This window comes from Stegastes partitus, unplaced genomic scaffold, assembly GCF_000690725.1.
Source record: "Stegastes partitus isolate 25-593 unplaced genomic scaffold, Stegastes_partitus-1.0.2 Scaffold356, whole genome shotgun sequence".
In the NCBI taxonomy this organism is placed as follows: Eukaryota; Metazoa; Chordata; class Actinopteri; family Pomacentridae; genus Stegastes; species Stegastes partitus.
In genome coordinates, this window is record NW_007578087.1 from 176859 (window position 1) to 195482 (window position 18624).

Consider the following 18624-nt stretch of genomic DNA (forward strand, 5'->3'; position numbering starts at 1 on the left):
ACCTCACGCTGATAGAGGTGTTTTCCATTGATAACCCCTGTACCGAGTTTGCACCATTTGCCCGTTTGTTTTTAAGAGCTAAACTATGTATACAGTAAACTTTATTGTTAACTTTATGTTGCTTCGGGTTAAAAGGGCAGCCGCTGCAGCTCAGATTTGTGGCACAATCTGTTCTATGCCTACAGTTTACTGCTGCCACTATGCTTCAGCTGATTATTAGTTGGTCGCGGATCTTCCTGTATCCTTTTCCATCTTTGTGAAGTCTCATAATCAGATTTTTTCAGGTCCTCTGGCAATTTTTTTCTATACAGATGCAGAGTTACACAAGCCGTAGGTTTAAAGCTGAGTAAGTTTTGGTGTTCACAGCTCATTTTATAACATCATTAATGCAATTCAACTAATTGGAAATCACATGTGCTCAGTTTCATTTCCGTGATCATAGGTTTTCTAACTTCTGTGTCGGTATATCAGTTTCTACTTTGGGGCCTGCACAAGGGTGTACTCACTTCTGTTATGTACTGTACAATTAATGCAGTTGTGTTTTAGGACACTCTGTACTTTGATTCCACTGTGCTGCACCCTGCAGTAAATATATACTGATACTTTCCACTCCATGTCATTGAAAACACGAACACAATAAGGCCTTTAAATACATTGCAGCAGTTACTGTGACCAGTCGACTGAAGACCCACACCTCCCCTGCCGCGCATGCGCACTGAGACACAGACCTGACAACAAGCTATCGGATGTGAGCCTTTGATTATTAGGGCACAGCGCTGGTATTCTAATTCCCTGGATGAACTAGATTCAAATGAACAAAGCCTTAAAAACTGGTCATTGTTATTACACATACACTATAAATACCTTTCTGCGCTCTCACCATGCCGGTAAGTCGCCAGGCCTGATTGCATTTGGGTTTTGTTTGCAAATTGGGTTCCTCCCTTCCTCTGCTGATGTGATGCTAACCGGTTAGCATCGTTAGCTTACCGCTTGTTAGTTGTGTAGGATACATGGGAAATGTTATCGTTCACAAAGCAGTTTTTTCAATACCTGTCAGCATACATAAGCTGTCAGTATATCGTGTCTGTCGGGTAACGTTATCGTCAGTGTTAGCAGTCTCAGCGTTTGCCTGTCCAGTATCCCAGCAAACGGGAAAGATACCGTTCAAGCCAGCACCGCTAACCGTATCGTTAGCTAGCTTTTTAAAAACGTTAAACTCAGTCACCTAGCTTAACGTAACAAGCTAGCTACACTGCTAGCTAGGTGTTATTTAACCTAAAACAACCTGCCAAATGTGTTCTTATGTCCATGTTAGCTACACGGCGTAATTGTCTCCCATTGTGGTCCATTCTTTCAGAGCAATAAGACTGAGAAACAGGAGGTGAGCGATAATGTTAAGGTTGTGGTGAGATGTCGTCCCCTGAACCAGAAGGAGAAGATGATGGGCCACAGACTGGCCGTCATGGTGGACGAGATCCGTGGGACCATAACAGTCAACAAGCTGGAGACTCCCCAGGAGCCTCCTAAGACCTTCACCTTTGACACCGTGTTTGGACCAGACAGCAAACAGCTGGATGTCTACAACCTCACAGCCCGCCCCATCGTTGACTCAGTATTAGAGGGATACAATGGTACATTTAATGCTGCTATACCAATCATGTGGTTCTTCATAAGTACAGTTCTTAACACATTTATTAGACCACCACCTAATGTAAGGTTTGTGCCACAGCTGCCCTAAATCTATAGCATTGGTAATTACCAAAATAATTTTTTATGTTGCTGTAATGGTTAATACATCAGTATGTAGACGCTATTTAACCGAAATGATATTTTCAACGCTAAAATATAACAATTATTGTTATCCATGAATTTTCAAATTTACTGCTCTACAAATAAAAATATGTAAATGTAGCAAAGCACAATATCATTTATTGATTAAGATATCAAATTGTAGTAATTCACTTGCATTCCTGAACATAACAGTGAGTCGGCTCAAATTTGGGTATAAAAAAGTGAATTTAGTTCCTCATTCCTGTTGAAAATGGTAAAACATCGAGAGCTGAGTGCGAATTAAAGCACTTCATGATGCTGGATGGTCTATATATATATATATGTGTGTGTGTGTGTGTTTGTTTGTGTACACAATGCTGAACAAATTAGGCCGGTGGTTTTATACATTTGTTAAGCACTGTATATTGACTGTATCAACTGTTAGAGACTATTTTAATACATTTACACATGCACTAGATTGCTTCTTTTAAAACTAGTCTTCACTCGACTTTGTGTACGTCTTGTATTTATTATGTGTAATATCCTAGTTGATCGTCTTAATATTTATGTTCCATATTTGCAGTGGTGATCTGATTTTATTCTCCGCTGTCCATTCCAGGCACAATTTTTGCGTATGGGCAAACTGGCACAGGGAAAACATTCACCATGGAGGGTGTGAGAGCAGTGCCAGAACTCAGAGGAATAATCCCAAATTCCTTTGCTCATATTTTTGGTCACATTGCCAAGGCAGAGGGTGACACCAGGTAAGAGAGCAATCATTCAGCAACAAGGGTGTCGTAGTGAACTAAAAGCGGGTGTGAAAAAGCATTTTAATGAACAGAATCAAAAAGAAAAACTAGACTTCAGACAAAACAGAAAACAAGTTAAACCATATTGTATACACAAAGATAACTAGAAAAACAAAATATACAGGAGTTATCTTTAGTTTTAGTCTTTGTTGAATTGGTCAAATTTGTCAACACAACAAGCTTGAGAAGTTATTGGTGCATAATGTTTATTGAGATAGAGATGCTACATGACTGTGATTACTAGCCTTCACAAAGTGTTGTGTGTGTACTGACAAAGACCCCCCCTTCCTTAGTTTTATGATAAAAAAAGAAAGAAAAGAAACTAATTAAAACTAAGCTCTGAACATCAACTGCAACTAAACTGAATTACCATCAAACCTTGAAAGTGAGATTGAAAAAAAAAAAAAATGAAATGAAATGAAAAATATTTAATCGTCGTAACTCTGGTCAGAAAATGACATTTCCAGACAACTAAAGCACTGACATGAGCACTACTGTTGGTGCACTGCCATGGTTTTATCAGTGTTGCACACTAGAGGTGGGCAATCTGTTTGTGGCTTGGCAAATAACCTCTGTAACGATGGTTTATGAGAAATACACACTACTAATCAAACACTTGTGATTGACGTCATTGGCCCAGTTTCCATCTGCAGGCTGAGGTACGAAACCCTCACAGACTTAACTGGCATCACAGGTGTAGGGTGCAAAATGGTATATGGAATATGACACATATTGCTTGAAATCTGGAAACCACTGGAAAAAATGTAAATTAGGACATGTGGTCATTTTAATGAACTCTCAAAAGTCATGAAATCCATGAACATCTGTAAATCCTATGCCTGTGTTTGACTAAAAATACATCAGCAGAGGTAAACCTTCCAACAATTTTTTTTATGCTGCACTGTTCATATAGGGGACATGACAACCACAATTATACATCATCAATTTTCCCGTTAACTATGGGCAAGTCCCTAAAGAAAGTCCATAGCTATGTAGACTCACAAAAAAAAAAGTACATATTGTGGCATTGACAGTCTGCCCCAGAACCCATATGTTCCTGATGATAAGCCTACATACAAGCCTCTAAACAAGTCTTTAAACATGGAGATTAAGAACTGGTCATTATGGAGAGGCTTAAGTTTTTCTTCAAATGCATAAGCTTGTAGAGATGTCAGAAATTCTAAATATGTGGATAACACATTTACAGAATAATTTTTCATCTCCTAGATGGATTACAAAAGTTTAGAAAATGAATTTCCTTCAGATACAGATTATGGCCATGATACGCTTACTTATGTGAGGCAGCTTGTTCTTGCTGATTGGCATCTTGATTGATTAATCGAAATATTTATTTTGAATATGTAAAGACAAGTACCAAGTAAACAAAGAATTAATATTTCTTATATATAAATATACACATATATACGTACACATCCATACACATACATCTTAAATGAAATCATGTAACAAAAGAAATATTTCACAATTCTGGACTAGGTCTACATATTCGAAAAGGAGTGAGAAGTAGTATGTAAACACTTATTTAATCCCACTGCCTTTTCCATAAATTATGGATTGATTATTTCTAGTTTCTTACATATATATATGATATACAATTTCTGTTTATACATATAAGATGCAATGAAAATATATACAATTATGATACTACCAATTGTTATATACATATACATATATACATCTTGTTTGCAGAATAAGTGGCTCCTTGTAAACAGAGCTCTTGTAAGGGAAGTGATATAAGTGAAGAATTTGCAATTTAACATTTCAACATTGACTTTACACACACATTTTCCTTCCACAGATTTTTAGTTCGTGTTTCATACCTGGAGATTTACAACGAGGAAGTGCGGGACTTGTTGGGCAAGGACCAGATGCAAAGGCTAGAGGTAACAGGTCATTTATATGCAGCGTCTAATAACGAAACTGTCTTGTGGGAGTTGCCATAAAGGGCACTGCAGTCATTTTTCCAAGCTGGAAATGTTCCAGAAGATGGCCAAATAGAATTGCTTGTGCTCACTGGTTGTCGCTGACAGCAGCTTTCCATGATAAAGGTGTTTTTCCTATGACAGGTAAAAGAGAGACCAGATGTAGGCGTTTACATCAAAGACCTCTCTGGTTACGTCGTGAACAATGCTGATGATATGGACAGGATTATGACACTCGGCCACAAAAACCGTGAGTTGTACAACTGATAGCATCAAGACTGAAATAGATTTCACAATATCAAACCCAGATACTTATGAGATACTTGACTGTGTGATATGTGCTAAAGAAACAATAATCAGGCAATCCCTGCTTGCAAGAATTGGAAATCTGGATGAGCATTAAAAAGTCTCCAACAATTTACATCTTGAATCAAAATGCAATGATAATAACAATACCTAATTTTAGCTCACATCTTAAAGTTCATAAGTACGTTGTCACAGTTAGGTGGCCTTTACACGTGTTGTTCTGTTTTGTTAGGGTCTGTTGGTGCCACAAACATGAACGAACACAGCTCCCGTTCTCATGCTATCTTCACCATCACCATCGAGTGCAGTGAGAAGGGTGTGGACGGAAACCAGCATGTGCGCATGGGAAAGCTGCATCTGGTTGATCTGGCAGTATGTGTCTGAGTAAAAATAAACTACTGACTTGAAAAAGAGATGACACTGATAAAGATAGTAATATGCTTCATCACCTATGATCCATCTGGCCACCCTTAATAAATCTATCATTGTTATCCCCCACAGGGTTCAGAAAGACAGGGCAAGACTGGAGCCACAGGTCAGCGTTTAAAGGAAGCAACAAAGATCAATCTCTCCCTCTCCACACTGGGTAACGTCATCTCTGCCCTGGTGGACGGCAAGAGCACTCATGTTCCCTACAGGAACTCAAAACTGACCCGTCTGCTGCAGGATTCGCTTGGAGGAAACTCCAAGACTATGATGGTACAGTTAAAGTTTGAGAGCAGTTTTAGAAGCCTATGTAGTAGTGTTTCTTTTGTTTGTTTTTGTTTTAACTCAAGGGTTCTCCTAAGCAGCAAATACTTAATTTCAGAGAGCCAAACATTTTTAGAAAATTTAGACCTGTAGTTTGGTTCATTTAATCTTGAACAACATGTGTTAGCATAGTTGAAATTGATTTACATCACATTGCTTATACACACTAATTTTTGCTGTGTGAACAGTTCACAAACACAGTGTTGATTTTAAAAAGCAGACAATAGGGCCGCATAGTTTTTTTCAATTATACTACTCTAATTCATTGAGAGGAGACATTCTCATACATGTGCAGTAAATTGGTCTCTACATATCCTGTGCATGCACACTACTGCTGTTTGTAGTGTACTGAACACACATTTCAGGGTGCACACAGACCTCAGCAGAGGGGTCCAGGGGTCCACAGATTAAAACAATGTAGCTCACACGGACCCTCACGTACTCGCACATTGGTCATTCCATGCCAACTCACCTGGGGCCTCCTCGTTGAGGCAGGGCTCCAGACTAACTACTTCAATGATAGCACTGGTGCGACCAACTTTGCCATTTGGTCGCACCTCCCACCTTGTCACAGGCAAAACATATGAGTTGCTGGACATTTTCTTATTGGTAGACTCTACAATTTACCGATGTTACCTAAACGCCCCACATTGCAGGCTGCAGTAGCTGCTGTAGGTACCAGTGGTGTGCTCAGACAGGTGTGAGACCAAAAATGACCTTAAAAAGAGTTAACCCTTGACATGCATGGAAATGAAACTTTCAACCCTAGGGTGTTATTGAAGGACATTTCAAGATAGTTTTACTTTTGTGACTTAAAAAAAAGTTGCAAATCAAGATTAATAAAATTACCATATATGGTAACTTATATACACTATATTGCCAAAAGTATTCACTCACCCATCCAAATAATCGAAATCATGTGTTCCAATTACTTCCATGGCCACAGGTGTGTAAAATCAAGCAACAAGGCATGCAGACTGTTTCTACACACATCTGTGAAAGAATGAGTGGCTCTCAGGAGCTCAGTGAATTCCAGCGTGGTACTGTGCAACAAGTCCAGTCGTGAAATTTCCTCCCTCCTAAATATTCCACAGTCAACTGTCAGTGGTATTATAACAAAATGGAAACGATTGGGAACGACAGCAACTCAGCCACAAAGTGATAGGCCACGTAAACTGACAGAGCGAGGTCGGCGGATGCTGAGGCACATACGGCGCAGAGGTCGCCAACTTTCTGCAGAGTCAATCGCTGCAGACCTCCAAACTTCATGTAGCCTTCAGATTAGCTCAAGAACAGTGTGCAGAGAGCTTCATGGAATGTGTTTTAAGAATGGGTTACAATTATTAAGCCATTAATCACCAAGTGCAATGCAAAGTGTCAGATGCAGTGGTGTAAAGCACGCCGCCACTGGACTCTAGAGCGGTAGAGACACGTTCTCTGGAGTGACAAATCACGCTTGTCCATCTGGCAATCTGATGGACAAGTCTAGGTTTGGCAGCTGCCAGGAGAATGGCACTTGTCTGACGGCATTGTGCCAAGTGTAAAGTTTGGTGGAGGGGGGATTATGGTGTGGGGTTGTTTTTCAGGAGCTGGGCTTGGCCCCTTAGTCCCAGTGAAAGGAACTCTGAATGCTTCAGCATGCCAAGAGATTTTGGACAATTCCATGCTCCCAACTTTGTGGGAACAGTTTGGAGATGGCCCCTTCCTCTTCCAGCATGAAGGTGCACCAGTGCGCAAAGCAAGGTCCATAAAGACATGGATGAGAGAGTTTGGTGTGGATGAACTTGACTGGCCTGCACAGAGTCCTATCCTCAACCCGATAGAACATGTTTGGAATGAATCAGAGCGGACACTGAGAGCCAGGCCTTCTCGTCCAAAATCAGTGTATGACCTCACAAATGCGTTTCTGGAAGAATGGTCAAAAATTCCCATAAACACACTCCTAAACCTTGTGGACAGCCTTCCCAGAAGAGTTGAAGCTGTTATAGCTGCAAAGGGTGGACCAATGTTGTAATAAACCCTATGGATTAAGAATGGGATGTCACTTACGTTCATATGTGAGTCAAGGCAATATAGTGTATATATATATATAAGTTATATGATTTAAAAAAAAAAAAAAGCAAACTGCAAAAAACATTTATTTAGAAGCTTTTTAGTTTGAGGTAATGATACACAACCAGTAACAAAGTATTTATAAAGTGCTCGGCAAGTTGATTTAGTAACGTTTTTCTTGGGGTAGTGTCAATAAAATAAATCAAAGTGCAGTTCAATGCAAACCAGTAACAAAGTGTTTATAAAGTGCCTGGAACATTTGTTTGGTGACATTTTTCGTAAGGTAGTGATATTGGCACTAATATAAAAACTAAATCAAAGTGCACATGGTTCTTCAACCTCAAGGAGACGCACAGGGTGGACGTAATGAACGTCCAAGGAAGTTACCAAATATTGTCACTCACCCCATAAAGGGTTAACCAGGGAGTTCTAGTGTCAGATTTGTCCAAAATGAAACCGTGTGATTTTTTTTTACATGCTCCTTTTTCTATGAGTGGAAAACAGCAAATGTAGGTGCGCTCCATCTTTTACAAAAAGAGGTCATTTTTAACCGTGAATACCACAGTACACTCATGTCATAAAAATTCTACTTCCCATCATTGTGGTCCACACAGCAGCTTCCTGTGCCGGTTGCAGCAATGCTGATGCAGCTTAATGATCATCACGCACCAATGCGACGACTTGAAATTGTAATTCGCACTGTGAGGTCGTGGATTTTCTTGAAACAAATCAGGCAAAATCTAAACCATGGAACCTTGCAAAATCCCACAGCTCTACTCCAAGTACTTCTTGAGTTATGAATTTTTGAAAATAGGCCCTCTGTGTTAAATTTTACAACTTTTAAAGCATCTTTAAAACCTCACCAATTGCTTATTTTTCACAGAATTTGGCAGATTTTTTTTTTAACTGAATATCCTAGAAACCTCAAAAAAAAGTGGGAACTTGTGATCATGCCAATAGCTTATGCTGTTTTTTTTTTTGTTTTTGTTTTTTTTTTTTTAGCAGAAATTAAAATAAGGAAAAATCCATCATTTGTTATCAAAACGAAAAATCTTTAATTTTCAAAAAAATAATGTCTCTACTAATGTTCACTCAATTCCATCCACATTTTTGTTGTGGGTAGAAACAACGTAGTTTTGTCATATCAAAATGTCATTTGGTGCTGCATCAAAAATTGACTGCCACAGGTCTTCCTAAAAGTAACTTCAAAGCTGCAAAATCCACTACTTGGGCCATTTTAACAGTGCTTTTTTTTCAGGAAGGATTGTTTTTATTTCCTTGAAACTTGTTGAAGGGAATGTTTTCATATCCATTGAAGACAGATGCAAAAATGAAAGATGTTTTTACAGTTCTTTTTTTTTTAATGATGTACTTCTCCCCACCAGTGTGCAAATATAGGCCCTGCAGACTACAACTATGACGAGACCATCAGTACCCTGCGCTATGCAAACAGGGCTAAAAACATCAAAAACAAAGCCAGGATCAATGAAGATCCTAAGGATGCCCTCCTGCGGCAGTTTCAGAAAGAGATCGAGGAGCTGAAGAAGAAACTGGAGGAAGGTAGGAAGCCTAACGTTGAAAAAATAATTATGCTTTTTGGATTGCTTGTATTTTTTTAAAGACTGCTATCTGTCTTTATAACTTATTTATTTTTTTGGTGTGTAAATGTAGGTGAAGAGATCTCTGGCTCAGAGGGAAGTGGCTCAGATGAAATGGATGAAGGTGATGATGAAAGAGGGGAGGCAGAAGAAGGCCGCAGGAGAAGAAGAGGTAAGAAGTTGTGATCAACAAGCATACAGATTGTGTGAAGTTTGCAATAAAGCTGCAATGCAAAGTGTTGATGTTCATTTTTGGAAATGCCTGATCTGAGTCTGTGTAGCTTGTATATACAAAGTGTAATCTCTTATCAGTATGTAAATTTTAATATGAGTCAGCATTTACTTGTTTAGATGTTTGTCAAACTGAAGCTGCGTTGTGGTTATTGGCTTGCATTTTTACCTCGGTTAAGAGCCTTCCAATTAATACATCACTGTTTTTAGGACTTCCCCTGGTATTCACACCTTTTGCTCCAAACTGCAAGTGGAAAGTGTTAAATAGGGTTGTACAAGCCTAATTCAGTCATTACATTTTGTTGCATCACTAGCACATATTATTCCTGAGAGAACATATTCTAGGAGATTTTGAAGTGGTATGTCTTTATAATTCATTGTTTTTATTGTTTGTGCAGTACTTTAGTATGAGACTGCTCTGAATTCATAACTAAATCATTCAGCTTCTGTGAGTATGATGATTTGCAGTTTGCATGTGTGAAACCTCTGATGCCCACATAAAGCACCTACATTTTGCTTAAAACTGCAATTCAAAGGCTCCCAGAGGCATTGCTCACGTTTCATGTCTAATTTCTCACCGTGGGCTTTGTTGAGTTTGGTGCTTCCTCTGTTTCTTTTCCAGACAGTAGCAGTAACAGCAGCAGTAATAGTTCAGAATTTGCCTCCTCAGTGCCACCGCCCACTGAGGAGAAACCTCAGAATAGTGAGTCGGAGCAGCACTCTGCTCACCAACCCATCTGCCCACAAATTTATGCCCTTTTCACACATGAAACCCATAAAATTGCTGTTTTTAAATATAGGTTTAAAACAAAAATCTTTTCCAAGTTTTTCTCGGATCAGATGACAGTGTTGAGTCAGGCACTTGTTACCACTTCTGGATGTTCATCTCATCATGGTGGGATCATTGCTGGAGGAAGTCAAGCTGCAGAAATTACAAGAATTGGGAGTGTGTCAGCTCTCAAACTGTAGTGACTGACTAGATGGTGAACTTTTTTATCTTCATGACTAATACCGGCAGTGTTTTAGGAGGCTTATCCCCACTATAGCATCCCCGTGCCTGTCGCTTTGTTAGATGTTCACTTTGTAATTTTAGAATTAAATATAACCCAAAACTCTAAAGTCTATTAGGCAGCAAATTGCATTTTTTTCAGTGTTGATTAATCTGTGGATTATTTTCTCTATCAATCAATAAGTTGTTTGTTCTATAAAATGTCATAAAACTGTAAAAATGTTGGCCAATGTCAACCCCTCCCACCCTTTCAGTTGAAACCTAAGATTTCGTAGTAATTCTGTGTCTCCTCTGCTCCGGATTTGCTTGCATGTTTGTAGTTTTTGTGTTTATGTGCCATCAACAGTTGGCATAAGTGACACTTGACAGTTGTGTCTTCACTTATGACGTTTTTCATGAGAGCAGCAGTTTACCTCTGAATGCTGTGTGCATAGGTGGTTTTCTTTGGGGGATTTCCTGATGCCTTGATGTCTCGTCTGCTGCAAATCGAGTCATTCATAGTCATAGTATTTCCTTTCCAAATTCATCTGCTGACCTAATTTCTAACCTTTGGATACAGTTAGATAGTTGGTGAGATTTTCTTAAGAGGGGTGCAGAAGATGTGCATTGTAATGAAGTATGCCAACATGACAATATCACAAGGCCTAATTTTAGTTGTTTTTGGTGAAAAGTTGTTTAGGATATGTTGGTTAAGGGAGACTTGGTGCAGACTCAGATCCATTGGCATTTTATGCCGTAATAAAAATTGTGAAATAACGTGTGAAATACAGGAAGACAGAGACAGGGAATGACATGCAACAAAGGTCTCAGGTTGGATATGAAACAGAAATATAGTGGGTCATAGCTTAACCGGCGGCTGAACCACTCAGCCACCAGAGCTGCCCTTCAATGGATTTCATCCCCATCTTTTTATTACACATATCCCATCGTTGTCTATCACTACCTGTTAGTGTGTATTATAGCATAAATCTGGATCCAAATGTAGATTCAAATTGACACATTTTCTTTCATTTTTCTAATAATAACAGAGTAATAATTATCAACTTCATAGGGTTGTGCAGCGGGAGTTAAAGGAGACAAGCGGGTTACCTTGAAAAATGAATTGTAAACAATTTGGGAGAGTGAAGTTTTCCCAGCATATTTATGGATCACTGTACATGTGTGAAAGGGGTTTTATACATTCCTTGTGTCTCTTCCACTCCTGTAGGCTCACAGCGCAGACCCCCACCCCCATCCCCACAGCTACTGACCACACTCCTGAATTTTCATGTCTAAAATATTGTTAGGATTTACATGAAAATGACTGCAAGGTTCCTGGTGTGCAAGATTTGACAAAATGGTTTCAGGACAGATCCCTGAATTCAGTTTAGCTGTCCAGCTGAACCGATCCATCTAAAGGATTTAAACTACCTGAAGTATTTTTTCTACTACTTTTTTTTCATGCATTACCTAAATGAAAACCGTTTTGGCATTATATACCATTTCTGCATGACAATTTTTATATCCTCTGTTTCAGCTTGCACTGCTGACAGGCTGCCTTGTGTGACTTGTAACCTCTGTTCCTTAAAGACGCAGTTCACCCACATCATGTTTCATTATGTGAAGTGATTTTTTTATTTTTTTATTTTCATGTTCTGTTGACTGGCAATTGTTGTTTTTCTTAGTTGTCATGTCTCCCACTCCTTGCCCCATATTCGATGTTCCCCTTTGTAGAGTCATAAGACTTTCGAGATCACTCTGTAATGTGTTGCTCTTTCTCTCTCTCTCCTCCTCCTGGTGCAAATGACGCCTGTCTGACTTGCTATACTACCTCTTAATTCAAGAAGAAAGAGGTTGGTGTAAGAATCTACATGGTCCTTACCGCCCTGTAGCAACGGTGTCTCTACTCACATAAATGATCAAGAAGGCCACCGTGTGCTTCAGTAGCAATTCCACTAACTCTGACTAATTGGATAACAGATGATTGTATAATCTCTGTTTGCATTTTTCTGACTGTCCATGTCTGACTGCCACCCATGGTTTTCATGTTCTACATCCTCATAATCACAGTGTTGTCACCTGTTGTGTTACAATCTTGCATTTAGTGTAGTTTCCCTTATTTTCAAATTTTGCTTCCACTAACAATAATTATTTAATCCTGTGCATCAGCAATTCAGAATTTTGTGCTGCTGGATCTCACTGGCACTCACTCCTTAGGACTGTGGTTCACTTAGAATACCCTCAAACCCTTTTGCTGTACCTCAAATGGATGAACTAAAACTGCACAGATTAAATAATACTAATGCTAATTAATACTATCCGTTAATAATTGATTAATCTTCATTTAAATCATGTTTTACCAGTGTCAAGTACTTGATATGTGAGGATACATCTTGTGCAAACCTGTAAAACAATGGTATCTTGTGTGTCTCTGTTCAGCAAGGAAGAAGGTCTCCCCAGACAAGATGGTGGAGATGCAGGCAAAGATTGAAGAGGAAAGAAAGGCTTTGGAGGCCAAGCTGGACATGGAGGAGGAGGAGAGGAACAAGGCAAGAGCAGAGCTGGAGAAGAGGGAGAAGGATCTTCTTAAAGCCCAGTGAGTCCATTGAAGAAAACAGCGTAGTGATATTCCTAATAATTCAAGTCATGTGTGGGAACAACTTCAGCAGATAACTAACATGCTTTTAACCCCTTAGGCAGGAGCATCACCTCCTGCTGGAGAAATTGTCAGCTTTAGAGAAGAAAGTGATTGTGGGTGGAGTGGACCTCTTGGCCAAGGCTGAGGAGCAGGAAAAACTCTTGCAGGAGTCCAACAATGAACTTGAAGAACGTCGCAGGAGAGCAGAGCAGCTGCGCAAGGAGCTGGAGGAGAAAGAGGTAAGGATAAACATCAGCATACAGTAGTTGAGTCCACACAGCACCAGCGATACAGTGACACAGTGTCCACTCAGCTGGCCAGCTGGTTTGTACTTATATTAGTCATTCATGCTGTTATCTGTATAAAATGACATGTTCACATTAATGGATCTGTAACACCATACTAAAAAAAAGCAAACTACTATCAAGCTGTAGTGCATCTGTTAATGTCTGTGGTGAACAACTAAACAAACAAGTAGCTTTATCAAAAGAATCCTGTGTTTTAACCACAGTTAAAATACCACAGTCTTGAGCCACTCATCAGCTGCCTGTCACTCTGCTATACACTACAGGATAGCAGGATATGATATAAGACACCAGAATGCTAGACTCAAACTGAAACGGCTGCTTCGTTGTGGCTGAAAATATGGTTAGAAGCTCATATTCACTCTCTCACTTTCTTTGTGTACAATGTAACCTGTGTTTGAGTCAACAGACTCCTGACCCTGGGGACCCCAAGAATGACCTACAATTAAACACAAACATCAGCACAAAATATTTAATAATTTCCTCTTAAGTAATGACTTCTATATTATTAGTTATGTAAATAATATCTGAAAAAGACGTATTAGTTGAAGAGTTTCAGTAAAGTTTCCATTGTTATCTTTAAAACCATACAAAACTATGCGAAGATATATTCTGGATTTATCGCTGCCAAACAGAGCAAACCTCTAGTTCCATCTAATAAAACTGCCCAAGCAGAATTGGGTGCTTTTGCCTGGGGTCCCTTAGCTCCCCAATACATGGGCATTTTTAAAAAGCACAATTTAAATTGAAAGGAATGGTACAATTAAGTGAGATATTAGTAAGACAAGAAGTATACCTATTAAATCCTTGCATTTCAAACTGATTCATAATTTTCACAAGTTGAATTTCAGAAGTACAACACATTTAAGAGGCATTTTGACATCTGCCTGGCATCTATATAGGGTCTTAGTCGCTTGTTTCCCAAAAGGTCTTGCTTCTACATAATCACTGACTCTTTGTCTTCTTAACACAGCAAGAGCGTCTGGATATAGAAGAGAAATACACGAGCCTGCAGGAGGAGGCTCAAGGAAAGACCAAGAAGCTGAAGAAAGTATGGACTATGCTGATGGCTGCCAAATCAGAAGTAAGCATGATATTAAAAAAAGAGTAAAATTAAGAGAGAGTATACTTTTAATAAAGGAATTGCATAGTACACACCATGTAACTATAGATATAATTGCATACAGTGGAAAATGTAACGAAACATTTCTTTCATCAGAATTTAATGAAATGAATTAATCATACTCTAAACTCAATCCATATTTGTTGCTATTTTTGATTCTTCTGGGAAGGACTGAAATTGATCCGTGATGGTTATGTTTTGTCTGTTAGATGGCAGATCTACAGCAAGAGCACCACAGAGAGCTCGAGGGCCTCCTGGAGAACATCCGCCAGCTGAGCCGAGAGCTCCGGCTCCAGATGCTCATCATAGACAACTTTATACCCCAGGAGTACCAGGTCTGTGTGTGTTTGCTTTAGAGATGTCCTGATTAAAGCTTTGGTTGCTTTTCATGATTTAAGTCCTTTAAATATTAGGCATCTTTGTTTCACAGTCTGATCAGATAGTCATATTTACCTAAGCGTTGGTTAAATATGTATCGTACATGCTGTTAAACTAGCTGTTGCCTTCAAACTTTGCACCCCTCATTTTTCACAAAATCTTTAATCCAGATATTTACAAAATTGTATATCAAGTATTGTAATGAAGAGCTGAAGAAGTATCATGACGTGACGTGTGCAACGTATTCTACTCTCCATCTTTAGCTCTTCTGTGCAATACAATAAATAATATTTTAAGATCAGATCAGATGTAAAACTCACTAAGTCAGAACAATCTTGATATTAGTAATAGTACAACATAAATTACACTGAGGCAACAAAAATCAATTCCAATGGAATAAAACACCTTTAGGCAGTGCACATCAGCAAATGTTCACCTGCGTTAACCTGTTGGCATTGCAGCTCTGCAGTTACATGATATTTGCTGGTTTGGGGGCATATTCACCTTTCATAATGTCTGTCTGTGTTCCTAGTTTTTACATTTTCTTGCGTATTCCTTGTAGGAGATGATAGAGAACTATGTACACTGGAATGAAGACATTGGAGAATGGCAGCTGGTGAGTTCACCGTGCATTGCTGATCCACACACACGTGTCCTGTTTGATGAACATCAATTTAAAGATGCAGACTGAGAATGAAGGACTTCTTTTTGGTCAATGGTGTCAGTTTTCTTTATTCTGTGTCTTTCAGAAATGTGTAGCTTACACTGGCAACAACATGAGAAAACAGACCCCTGCCCCGGACAAAAAAGAAAAAGACGTGAGTTGTATAAGACTGTTTTTGTGTAGTGAAAGGTTTCTTGGATATTTCTGTCTTTCCCTTTGTTGACAATGTCATGTTGACCTCACTCTTCTTTTGTCCTTGCCACCTGTAGCCATTCGAGGTGGACCTGTCCCATGTGTATCTAGCCTACACAGAGGAGAGCATGCGGCAGTCGCTGATGAAACTAGAACGGCCCAGAACTTCTAAAAGTAGCAAGAGTGGTCGACCCAAGACTGGGCGAAGGTAAAGTACTTCCGCATCCTGTTGAGCATTTCTAAAGTACCAGCCCACAATGTGACTTCTGTGTAATTTGAGTCATTTTTTGCATGCATTTTCCATTTACGTTTTTCAATCTAAGAATCTCATATCTAGATATGACGCAGTGCATTTTGGTTTACTCTCAATTACAACTATGCATCTCTCATAAATGCATCTACACTGCTCAGTATTTCCATCTTGAGCCTATTTTGGTTTAAATTGGCTACGTGCAAATTGTGGTCGACCAACCTCTTGTCCACAGGATGGATGACAAAAATAATGACTCTTACTTACAAAATCACAGTTAAGCAGGCAAGCTAAAAACCACCCGTCAGCTAAAACAAACATCAATAGCTTGTGTCTCTTTACAGGGTCTCATCATGCCAACCATTACCCATCTGGTCAGGGATTAGATAAATAATACAGCAGTACACAGTATGCTACCATTTTCTGCTTGACTGCTCATGTTGAAATTGGAAACAGTTTTCTTGCTGTTGCGAATCATGTGACAGTGAGAGAGATTACTGATTTCTATGACACTTCAACCGCCATTATCACAGGAAAAGATCTTGTAATTGCCCACTTCCACACATCGTTTATTGACTTTGTGAAGAGCTTAAGGATTGAGTTTGTTTCTGAGGAGACAGATGAATTTATACCTCTTAGCATCTGGCTGGAGGTATTTGTAAACCATATCCCGAGGTGGTTTGAGCATTCAGATTACAATCCATTTCTAATACCTCTACCACTTTCATATTTAATCATTATCTGATTTTTTCTGACACACAAAGTGCAAACTAGAATGTTGAAGTATTAGCATGACTGCATTTGTTGTTATCGTGATATGCTGTTATTCTGAGAAATGAGAAGACTAAAAGCTCTTTGAATTTGTTGATAACGCCTATCACCTATCCATCTCCACACAGGAAAAGATCTGCAAAACCAGACGCTGTGATCGAATCCCTTCTGCAGTGATGAAAGCGCAGAGGAGAGCTACATTTCACTGCAACTTTCATGTAACCTAAAAGAAGTCATTAGTTCAGTTTATGGTTAAACACTATTTAAAAGATATCTTCATACACTGTATAGCTGGTAAGGATTTAAAAGTGAAGGAGCTGCACCTGTGATAGGCTTATGACCTCTTTGCTAAGAGGACCTGTTGTATGTATTGTATTGTAAAACTTCTCTGAGGTTGTCTGATATTTTACTGTTGCTTTGGAACACATTCCAGTGGCAATTTGCATTGAGCACCACTGGCTATATACCACTAAAACAAAAACAAAATCACTTCACTTACAGCATTGCAGCATTTTAACAACGACAAGCAATGTGACAGAAGCTACAGATTTGTCAGGATGCAGAACACTGAATTGTGGTCATGACTTACAAACTACAAGATATTCATATCTTCTAAAATATGCTGAGGGTAAGTAATACTAGTGTCTTGTGATGAACGCTACACAGAGGAAGTCTTGGCTTCTTGTGATTTAGCAGACCGATGTGTCTGCATATTGGCCTATAATCATAGAAATACACTGTAAGTTAATTGTAATTGAGGGTGTATTTTCACCTGAACCAGATTATGTTCTACTCTCAACACCAGTAAAAGAGGGAGTTAGAGTTACCTTCAAGTGAATGCAAGAAATCGATTAAAATATGTAAATGACAAGTGTGCTTTATACTGTTTCCTTTAGGTCAGAAGCATAAGGGCGTGCATGCTAGCCCACTCCTATGTTAGTGCCATTGACTGAAATGGCACTAACATTTTTTTTTTTTTTTTTTTTTAATGTCAGGACAATTTGTGTTATATTGAGATACACCATAGAGACGGTATGCCTTAGTATAATGCACCATTGTGACGTCTTTGTGGATATAATTTGATTTTACGATGTTTTGTAGTGGAGGCAAACTGACTTTTATTTTGTATTATAATGTATGTCAAATGTTTACGTCTATCAAACTCCTGGATTTTATTTATTAAATTATTTTACATGTTTTATCTCAAACTCTCGTCACTCTTCCTGTGTGTTTCATTATTAAATCAGTGATATTCCTAGTTGTTCACGGCTATTAGAAACCAGTGGAGTTGATCATAATGGCACACGGCAGCCAAAACAGTTTATTTTTAACTGCCTTTTTGACTTAATTTTTAAAAACAGAGCATAATCGATGTCTTACAAAGGTGAGCTTGTGTTCAAAAGTGTTGTTCTTCGGTGTACAACAGCTGTTATTGGTTTCATGAACAGTTTGACTTGTGAAGATATGGATGCATTGCTGACACTTAACAGATTAAGAGCAGGCATGCCAGAAAAAGAAAAAGAAAAAAAGAAAAAGAAACTTGATTCACAAACCCTTGTCATTTTTTTTTTTTTTCATTTATTGCTGAATAAATACAAATACAAAAAAGAAATGTGCAAGAAAATAAATATTACAATAAATAACTTATGTATATTACATGTAATAAATAATAATTCATGCCGTTGTGTTCGTTGTGTTCCTCAAGGCGTCTGTTACGCACACCTGGATATCTTCCAGAAAAAGCATTATATTTTGCTGATCTTGGTTGCGCTTCAGATGACAGACAGTCTGAAACAAAATAATTTCAAAAGCTTGAGTGCAAAAAGAAAAAGTCCATGTGAACACAGAGCATCTTT

The 18624-nt window shown here is 38.7% G+C and overlaps 1 protein-coding gene across 3 annotated transcripts; it reads left to right on the plus strand.

The window, feature by feature from the left end:
- The first annotated feature begins 730 nt into the window (after positions 1–730).
- Positions 731–17976, plus strand: kif3a (kinesin family member 3A). 3 transcript variants are annotated; one of them, XM_008284369.1, is made up of 18 exons: positions 731–887; positions 1358–1631; positions 2390–2534; positions 4399–4483; positions 4667–4772; positions 5061–5200; positions 5330–5527; positions 9016–9190; positions 9302–9400; positions 12292–12300; positions 12887–13043; positions 13144–13324; positions 14364–14474; positions 14723–14848; positions 15454–15507; positions 15641–15709; positions 15825–15955; positions 16897–17976. In XM_008284369.1, exons 1-18 carry the CDS (start codon positions 882–884, stop codon positions 16943–16945), a joined length of 2115 nt encoding a protein of 704 aa, XP_008282591.1. In that variant the 5' UTR covers positions 731–881; the 3' UTR covers positions 16946–17976. The 3 variants fall into 3 exon arrangements, with proteins under 3 accessions (XP_008282591.1, XP_008282592.1, XP_008282593.1); XM_008284370.1 differs by having other exon boundaries at positions 12295–12300; XM_008284371.1 differs by lacking the exon at positions 12292–12300.
- Positions 17977–18624: the final 648 nt, after the last annotated feature.

Coding starts and splice junctions, on each gene's coding strand:
- kif3a (XM_008284369.1), top strand. Junction 4,773..5,060: donor GACACTCGGCCACAAAAACC/GTGAGTTGTACA, acceptor CTGTTTTGTTAG/GGTCTGTTGGTGCCACAAAC. Junction 5,528..9,015: donor GAAACTCCAAGACTATGATG/GTACAGTTAAAG, acceptor TCTCCCCACCAG/TGTGCAAATATAGGCCCTGC.